At 42.5% G+C, this 9923-nt stretch overlaps 2 protein-coding genes across 3 annotated transcripts; both read left to right on the forward strand.

Moving 5' to 3' along the window:
* The first annotated feature begins 73 nt into the window (after positions 1-73).
* fosaa (Fos proto-oncogene, AP-1 transcription factor subunit a) lies at positions 74-3047 on the forward strand. Of its 2 annotated transcripts, none has more exons than XM_086182288.1 (4): positions 74-348; positions 959-1186; positions 1511-1618; positions 1714-3047. In XM_086182288.1, the coding sequence occupies exons 1-4, from the start codon at positions 211-213 to the stop codon at positions 2380-2382; spliced, it is 1143 nt and encodes a 380-aa protein (XP_086038414.1). In that variant the 5' UTR covers positions 74-210; the 3' UTR covers positions 2383-3047. The 2 variants fall into 2 exon arrangements, with proteins under 2 accessions (XP_086038414.1, XP_086038415.1); XM_086182289.1 differs by having other exon boundaries at positions 230-348; positions 1032-1186.
* A 701-nt stretch (positions 3048-3748) lies between these two features.
* Positions 3749-9744, forward strand: LOC147246659 (jun dimerization protein 2-like). The gene is made up of 4 exons (XM_086183332.1): positions 3749-4003; positions 6030-6256; positions 7678-7782; positions 7869-9744. Exons 1-4 carry the CDS (start codon positions 3790-3792, stop codon positions 8052-8054), a joined length of 732 nt encoding a protein of 243 aa, XP_086039458.1. The 5' UTR covers positions 3749-3789; the 3' UTR covers positions 8055-9744.
* Positions 9745-9923: the final 179 nt, after the last annotated feature.

Consider the following 9923-nt stretch of genomic DNA (forward strand, 5'->3'; position numbering starts at 1 on the left):
TGTCAGCCTGATCCCCCCTCCCCCCAGCCGCTGATGGTACAGTCTTAGTTCATTCATAAAATTCTCGCCGAGCATAAAAGGAGGGGCTTGCATTCTGGTCGTCCAGTTACCAGGTAGGCTATATACCTGGAGGAGAGACCCGCGCCGCTCCGTCCAGCGGAAGGCCAGAGTCGTGTTTGTCATTGATCGGGACTCGTGTTCGTCTCGGTGATGTATCAGAACAACCAGACGCCTGACATGGAGCCAGTGTCTCCCACCTGCCGCCGGACAGAGTCTCCTGCCGGGACAGTGTGCCAGAAGACGCCAGAGGAGGCGACCTCTCCAGCTTCCTCAGAGAGCAGTGCAAAGGTATGAATGGCTTTGTTGATGCTGCATTCAGCCACGATCCAGTTCATTACAGCCTCAACGGCTCTTTTCACGGGACACACAAACACTAACTCATGCTTTTCATCTTCAGTGGTGGGGGGAGGGGGAGCTTAGACTGATTGATGAGATTTTAATGAACCGTTTTTCACTCCTTATTTTGAACACATCTTTTTTTCCTCATAAATATATATTTGTATCCTCACTGAAGTTTTTTTTTGGCAAAGTGAAACATCAGTGTTGGTCGTTGGGTTGTTGTGTTTCTGATGCCTCGGGACCAAATGCGAGCGTGTCGATGCAGCGGTTCATTGAGAAAAATAAATCCATTCAGGAGACTCCACAGCATCCCTGCGTCAGTGTTGACGTCAGAAGCAATGATAAAGTCAAATATTGATCTGGAGGAGGCTATTTCTGGTTGGCTACATTTCAAGAAATTAGACCTGGTGTGGTGTTCCTGAGGAAGATATTTCATTGTTTTTGTCACTACAAATGAAATTAAATAAAAGGAGTTGATTTATTTGGATTAATCCCATTGTTTATTCCCCCCCTTTTTCCTTTTTTCCTTTTCTTTTTTTTTTTAAATTTGTTTTTGCAGGACATCAGCCAAGACATGAGCGCTCAAGCCACTCCATTTGTTCCAACAGTCACTGCAATTTCCTCTACCCCAGATTTCCAGTGGATGGTCCAGCCTACAATTATTACATCTGTCTCCCCGTCTCTGGGTAGCAAGCAAGCCAATGAACCGCAAAGCTCTCACCAGGCAACACCCAAAGTGGGCAGGAATAAGGGAAAAAATGCTGTCAGAAAGGGGAAAACAGAGCAGGTAGGTTAGCTCAGACCAGGTCTACCTGCTATTGGACGGAATCGTCAGTCATGTGTATTTACATATGCCAATCTGAATTCCTTGTGTGCAGCGCTGCTATTGTGCCTGCTCCTCTGGTGCCGTTTGCTGGCTGTGTGCCTTCCTTAGGCAGTCAATTTATATTCAGGTCACAGCAAGTCTGCAACAATGGTCTATTTTTAGACGCATTGCAGCGAAACATGCTTTTGCAATTCTTCAGAGGGTGGATTGGCAACAGATGTAGCAGACTAGGAGATGAGGATGGTTGCATTCTTGGAGGTAATAACTGAATTGTTTCTTTTTTAGCTGTCTCCAGAGGAGGAGGAGAAGAAGAGGATAAGGAGGGAGAGGAATAAAATGGCCGCAGCAAAGTGTCGCAACAGACGGAGGGAACTGACGGATACACTGCAAGCTGTAAGTAAACAGTGATGCATTTACTCAGCTGTCATTTGCACCTACTGTTGTATGTTTTCCCATGAGGATGATTCTGGATGTTGGTCTATCCGAAGGAGACAGACAAGCTGGAGGAGGAAAAAGCATCCCTGGAGACAGAAATAGCCAACCTCCTCAAAGAGAAAGAGCGACTTGAATTTATCCTTGCTACACATAAACCTGTGTGCCAAATGTCAGAGGAGATGGAGTCTATTTTCCAGGAGCCTGCAGGATCCCCAGAACTGCCACCCAGTCCAGATGAAGACAGGCTTCCAGACGACGGCACACAGGAAGCTCCCTCGCTCCAGGACATGGACATCCCCAGCGACCCGTCCATAGCCATCTCTGGGAACTCCAATATCTTGCTATGTGCCAGTGCTGAAATCAACATCTGCGATCTGGAGCCCTCACTGGACATTAAGGAAGGGCTCCTGGACAATATGTTACCCAGTTTGGAGGAGAAAACCCCCATGGAGACAGCCAGGTCTGTTCCAGACATAGATCTGAGCAGTTCTCTCGGGGTCTCAGACTGGGAGACCCTGTACAAGTCTGTCTCCAGTGATCTGGAGCCTCTCAGCACTCCCGTGGTAACGTCCACCCCTACCTGCAGCAGCTACCTGTCTGTGTTCACATTCGCGTGCCCGGAGCTGGACTCTCTCACGGAGGGACTGGACAGCCATAAAGGTGGAGGGGCCAAATCCGAGTCTGTGGATCTGCTCAACTCTCCAACGCTGCTGGCCTTATAATGTACAGAGCAAGGCGATGATCTCTCTGGTTTTTCCTCTTGTGCAGGTTCCTGACTTTGAAACGATATGAACAACATATGCTGTAACACTTTGAGGAGTACATTCATGAAACGTCTCGTGTGTATGTGTGTGACTAAGAAACATATAAACCTTCTCCAGATACATAGCCAACCGAGTGATGTAGCTAAAAGCATGGCTTTTACTTTCACAGGAGGGGACTGAAGTACGTTCGGAATAAAAACGCATGCTGAAAAGTTACCAGATAATTTTCAGAGCTCATATATATCTGATCTGTTACTAGATCTGAGATGTACTGTGGAATTTAATGTTACAGTATGGTTTTTGTGTTTTGGTGTCAGTAGTGTATTGATTGCTGTTAATGTTGTATTTACATATCCATCCATGTTGAGTACCTGCATACCTCAATGTCATCAACTGTGGTTAGACCTCATTGTTGAAATGTTGAAAGTTTTCCATGAAAACATCCAGTGCTATATACTATATATATATATATATATAATATATCTATCAAGATGTAACTTATGATTTATTTTTCTACCTTTCAGATTTTGACTTAATTGTTAAATTTACGAAGGAGTAAATGAGCATTGAGTGCTTATTAACGCTGCTGAATAATGACAATAAATCTACATTCAGAGGTTTGTTTTGGCAGTACTCGCTCCCTGTGTACGCTATAATAATAATAATAATGTTAGACATTCCACCACAATGCTTCTCAACAGGGGTTCGGTGAGTGTGTGTGTGTGTGTGTGTGGGGGGGGGGGGTGTCCATAAATGCTGTAAAGGTTGAGTCAATTCAAAATTACTTGATAACTTACTGGGCTTCAATTTAGAATTTGGAGTTCTAATCTACGTGGGTCACAGCAGTTTTACCAACTTCACTTCTTTTGTGTTTATACAACCTCCGTTTATAATTTTGGAAGGCTAAGAATCCCAAATAATACAAACGATGCTCAAATTGTTGCTGAAAATCCACAAAAAAAAAAAATCATTGCTTGATACAAGAGTTGATTTGGCCCCAAAATTTAAAAAAAATAAATAAAAATCAAGCGAAGTTAAAAAGTTGCACTTTCTCAACACGCCATATGACAGGTTTCAACATAACTTCATCTTTTCAATGAGTTTACAATCAGAATTGTTATTCTGATCTCAGCTCACATGTTCTCTCTCTCTCTCTCTCTCTCTCTCTCTCTCTCTCTCTCTCTCTCTCTCTCATATCAATACTGCACGACTGCATTGTGATGTTGTAAGGTTGTGGCAGTGGGAGGCTCGGTCTAATCGTTTATTAGATGTCAGCAGTGGAGTTCCTGGAGGTTTTTTTTCTTCTTCAGTGCAGGCCTCCGTTTGAGTCATAAACACTGGTGTTAGCAGCCTCAGACTTTATTCATGGGAGGAGCGGTGAGACTTCCCCTCTTCTGCCCCCTTATGTACTTTTTTACATCCCTGCTGGCATCGCCTAATTTCCGCATTCCCAAATCCTCCCAGATGGGGATCACGTTTAAAATCGGGCTGATGCAACGATTTCCACTTTTTAAAATCTACTCTCGACCCTCGGCTGACCAAAAGAAAGGACATTTGTCGCACGTGGGATCAAAGTCAGGTTGGTAGACGGGACTCGAGGAGCAGACAGCTGATGAATTGTTTCACGGTTAATGGCTCGTTGGCGCGCCGCGGCGAGCTGGTACGGAGCCGAGTTCGATTCCCTCCCTCGCTAATGCCATCGCGTTTTCTCGCAGTTTCGCGTACTTAACACATCCTCCAAGTGGAGCTGACATCCGAGCTGGCTGCAGAGAGGGTGGTCGTTTTCTTTTGTTTTTTTGTTTGTTTTTGTTTTTGTTGTTGTTTGCGTGTTCTAACGTAGATCAACGGCGTGCACAATCCAGAACAAAATGTCCCAATTTACATGTTTAATCTCGCGTTCGTGTGTTGTGTTCCGTGCGGTGATTGTACGCACGCCTGGAGCTGAACGCCAGGCTGAAACGTTCGATCACTGCGGCTCTCTGATGGAAAGACAAAGTTACGTAAGATCAATGCCGCACTGACTAAAAACTTCCGCTTTCAACTTGACCAGAGACGCCTGCATGCAGGCTCCGGAACCCCCGCGTCCACTCCACAGTTCTAACGCTGAAACTACTGCAAATGATATTCGTAAAGGAACAGCCAGCACGTAGAGGATGTAGAACTCTAACACGGGCCGATCAGATGAAGAATGGACCTCCAGTGTTCTCTCACGCCTACTGTGGACGGTATGGAGGACAAAAACTGCCAGAATCATAAATGAATGAATGAAATAATTAACACCTCTTAAAGCATAATTTTTCATATGAATGTGCTGTGGAGATAAGTACATAGCAATTAAATAAACATGTATTTGGCTAATCACTTGTTTTTGTGTTAAACCGCTAACCGCTATTAACATGTATTTCTATTTTTATGTATTTCCCTATGGATTTTATCAAGTCTTGCGTTTCTTCACCACGCCTGGATGCGTTTGCGGGGGTTAGTACGGAAATAATCTACGACATAAATAAAAATGCGCACGAAAAGTCAAATATTTGACCAAATAGCTGTCACTGTTAGGATTGCGGGTTCCCATTTATGAGACTATTTAAGGACATTAAGAACAAACCAGTTTCGAATGAAACTGTGCTTTTCATTTCAAGTTTCTACGGGAGTATTTTTCTCATAGTCATCGTATTGCACCACCCCGGACTTCAGAATTCACTTTGTGTACAAATTGTTAGTCTCATGTTAAACTGTCGTGCAGCGTGTTGGTTTGTTTTGGATGTAAACTCCTAGATTCATCTGTCTTCACGTGTGTCTACAGGCCAGTTGTCTGTCCTCTGCAGAGATATTTATATCAGATATTGCCTGTTTATTCCTGTAGAGCAGGCCAGAGCTTCCTGAGCGGCCGACCTCAGTCAGTACAGCTGCATCATGTGGCTCGGCGATCCGATGAGCTGTTGTAGTAATTTCCTGTGTCTTTGGGGAGCTTTCTGCGCGCACACACTTACATCGCTCCTTGTTTTGAATGTTTAAATGTCTGTATTCAGCAGGAAAAAAAAAGTCATCGCCATTAACAAACGGTACAAAACACCACTTGAGCTTCAAGGATTACCGTACCACAGTAAATTATTGAATTTTGGCAGCCACATTCCACTCCCCTGACATGAGGTCTCATAAAGAGGAAACCACACTTAAGCGGTATTTCTTGGCAAAGACTATCTTTAGCTCTCCTTGGACATTTATTTAAGTCTGCTTTGTATACATTTCTCATCTTCTCTCTTTTTGCCTCATGTGGAGTAAATAACTTAAATTCTTGCCAAGGTCTCTGTGAATGGTGTTTTGTTCATTCCGGGAAATAAAATAAAGAAGTGTAATGAGAGTCCGCTTGAGTATCCAGCTCTTAAAACAGACCAGTAATTCATCAGGCTGCAAGAAGGAGCGGTGCACCTCCAGGAAACGTCTCCTGACTGTAGGTCTGAAAAAAAAGCTCTAATACATCCCTGGATTCTGCTGTCACCCCCCCCCCCCCAAAAAAAAGCTCCAGAATCTTCGAGAGAGTTTGTTGTGTTTTTCATTGATCCAGTTTAGCTCCCGTCTGAGTCTCCCAATCTCTCCCTCAGCCTCCCTCGCTGTGGTTACGGCTGAGTCTGACATCATGCCAGGACAAATCCCAGATCCCTCGGTGACGGCAGGCTCTCTGCCCAGTCTGGGCCCACTGGCTGGCCTCTCAGCCACCACGCTCACTGACAAGCTCAAATATGGTGACCTCCAGGAGTTCGGAGCAATGCTCTCACCTCTACACTTCTTGGACAGCCTGGGGAAGTCGCCGCTAGCCATCAAAACAGAGGTATCGAAACACAGAGTTCTTTCAATGAAAGCGTTTAGCATTTTTAGTTATATCTTCATCAACAGGTCCATCTAGTGGACACAGAGAGACATGTTGGTGTCAAACGCATTCCTCGAGTCTAGTCCGTCCAACACGTCACCAAGTCTGCAGGACAGTCCCAGGGACAGCACACAGTCACCCAAAGGTCTCGCGTCTTCTACAGCTTCGATGTATTTGCTCATAACTCTGCTTGATTATTTCTCCCTGAAAAGAGTAAGATAATGAAGTATTTTTAATCAGATATCATCCACTGCAGCATTGTAGCATCTCAGTTATTGAAAAGTCCTGCAAGTCTTTGTTCGAGTTGTCTTTTCTGAGCAGTTGTTCCTTCTCTAACTGTCATTCTAACCCAATAGGTCATTCACCACGATATGCATGAGTGTACAATTCCACTAGATGTGCAAGTGTCCAGTTGTACAGTTTATACAAGTATGAACTGTAACATTAACCTGTAAATGCTGCAAAAAGGCTTCGCACTATTAAAATGACATGCTGTTGCAGTGACTTTACACACTGATGTTGTTCCTAAACTGACAATTGGATTTTACTCAAACTTTTAATGGTCAATGCTTTCTGTCAGATATTTTTCCTCCATAGCCTTTTACTCACGTTCACTAATTTAAATTGATACATAAAATAAGACCGAAGAAGCAGATGAAAGTACATGACGCTGACAGTTTCAGTGCTCTCATGCACACTGAAATTTACTTTATTTAATAATCTGTACAGTTCTCTTTCTTTCTTTCTTTCTTTCTTTCTTTCTTTCTTTCTTTCTTTCTTTCTTTCTTTCTTTCATTCTTTCTTTCTTTCTTTCTTTCTTTCTTTTTTAACTTGTTTCTTCTTCTCATGACAGTGAAATTGATATTTGGCTCAACTTGGGACGGGAAATGATAACATGTCCGCTTATCAAAATGATTTTTCCATTTTTTATTGTGTGGGGGAAAAAGTAAATTTACAGGTTTTGGAACTATTACCTGTTGGAACATAGTTTAAGACAATTTAAACTGGTGGATGATCATTTTATAAGAATTTATTGATAGGTATGTCCTCAGGGATGCTTCTGGGCACGTATTAATTCCTGATAAATTTTTCACATGGATAAAATAAAAGAGTAAGCGTGCGCAGATTTTATTATCTGAGCACGCTGTCGATTTCTGCCCGTAACATCTGAACAAAATGAATGGCATCGCTCCTCATCTTTTCCTTATCAAAGGCGTTGACATGTGACATCATTGTTTTGCAACGAGGACAAAAATTCTGTCAGTATTGACGAGAGGAGCCGATAATGTCGGGGTCGTGTGATGTTTTTCTTGTAGAGAGTAAAGTAATAGTTTTCTGGTGCTATTTTATTCCTAAACATGCTTACCTTCGATGCCCTTCAGAGAGACGAAGAGGAAGAGAGGAGGAAACGAAGGCGAGAGAAAAACAAAGTGGCTGCAGCGCGATGTCGAAACAAAAAGAAAGAGAGGACGGATTATCTACAAAAGGTGAGATGATCTAAACATTCTTTTTCATCCTATTATTACATCGGTGTCCTCCCTAATTGTTCCTTTTTCTCTTCCTCCTCCCGCAGGAATCAGAGCGACTGGAGATGTTGAACTCTGACCTCAAAGCTCAGATTGAGGAGCTGAAGCTGGAGCGACAGCAACTGATCCTCATGCTTAACCGCCATCGTCCCACCTGTATTGTCAGGACAGACAGTGTGAAAACGCCCGAGAGCGAAGTGAACCCGCTGCTGCAGCAGTTGGAGGCCGAGTGACGTTGAAGGGGTCTCCCACGGTGAAGAAGAAGGAGCAGCCAACTAGAAGCACTTAGCCGTGGTCCTCGGTCACGGAGGACAACCAGCCCAGCCATCGTACCTTAAAAATGCGGATCCAGTAAGATTGGATACGGCAGTGAAAAGAACTTTTTTTTTTTAATCTCTTTTTCCTTCCTTTTTACATGTCATTGTAATTATCAGAGTTGCAGCCTTTATAATTATGGGTAAAGGTAAACAAATGATCATAGCACCAAATCATTTCCAGGTCCGGTTTGTTGCCCAGCATTGTGCCGGATTCATCTTATATCCCAGTATAATCAACATTACTCTGCAGAGCGTTGTTAACAACCCACTCCCAGTGGGGGAAAAAGGTTGAAATGATCAAAAATGGCAACAGTCAGGTCAGAACCAGCTACATATGATTCCTCTGTTGAATAGATGTCTTCATGGAGCCTAGTTGTGTGTGATATTTCAACATTTCAGTTCTTCCATACCAGGCTGGTGTAAAAACGTTCCCCCTAGTTACTGGAGTCTAGTAGATGCAGTAAGATGGAGGGACTGTAGGACAATCCAACAATCCTGAAAAAAAAACCCTTCCTGAATACTGCTAGGTGTTCCTAGGATTTTATATATAAGTGGACAAAATATTAGGAACACCTCTCAGAAATTGCAGCCTCCAAAATGACCATTTCTTTTTCTTTTTCTTTTTTGGTAAAACAAAATGAAATGGATTTATCACAGGGTGGTTGTTTTGAGCAGTTTAAGTGCTATCTGGGTGCACCGTATATATCGGCGTGTGATGAGGCTCCATGCTGATGTTTGAATGATAGCAGTATTTATCTGTTTGAGATTATTTAGCCTTCTAACTGTCAAAAAGCATTCTGGGAATTGTAGGAGACATAGCAAGTGGAGGGGAACCCCCAAAACGATCAGCTACTTGAGGGGAGAGCGCGTACATCCGCAAAGGCAACCTCAACCAGCCGTCATGTTAAAAAAAAAAGCAGTTTTCCTTTTGTTAAGTACCCAAAATGGGTCCATGCTACAACTGCCCGACAAGTTTGGTGAAATTTGGCCTCAGAGTTTTCACGTAGACTCGAAAAAAACGCAGCACCAAAATAACATGACCATCCTTCACAAAACTGACTTAAATGTAAAAACTGGAACTGCATCAGATATCACATACCGATGGTGATTTAACTCACGCTCACATTTAGAGAGAAATTTCACTGTATTTCAAAAGCAATAATGGAGACCGAGAGACACAGAATCTATAGCTACTTACCTGATAATATCCTTTTTGATTATCTGGTGTACTTTGCTCTGTCATACATTTGATGTCAGAACATCTTCATTATCCTTTCTCCCCATCCATGTATTGGCGCAGGCGTCATGTATGCACACATATACACACACACACACACACACGTGTATGTGTATATCTATATATCTATATATCTATATATATATATATATATATACATATACACGTATATGTATATATATGTATAATGTATGTATATATATGTGTGTGTGTGGACTGTTTACATTGTACTTTATTTTCTGTTAGCATATTGTTACTACCAACCATGTGTATGTTTTTTTATACTTTTGTATATGGTGTTATATAAGCATATAAGCTATCAAAAAATGTCATTTGTATTTCATCAGGAAATAAATGTTTAGTTTCTTTTTTTCCTCGAATTTATTTAGTTAAGAAATTGATGCATGAATCTCACTTTTGTGTGACGCAGGAGTGTTTCTGGTAAACAGCACCATCTAGTGGTAAGTAGGAGATAAACGTCATTGACCTTGTTCTATTTTCAGGTCATTTGTTTTTCATGAAAACAAGTTTCTCAGCATCCCAGTTTC

Source organism: Aulostomus chinensis, chromosome 17 (assembly GCF_037954235.1).
Source record: "Aulostomus chinensis isolate RoL2024-O1b breed Wild chromosome 17, RoL_Achi_v1.0, whole genome shotgun sequence".
Lineage (NCBI taxonomy): Eukaryota > Metazoa > Chordata > Actinopteri > Syngnathiformes > Aulostomidae > Aulostomus > Aulostomus chinensis.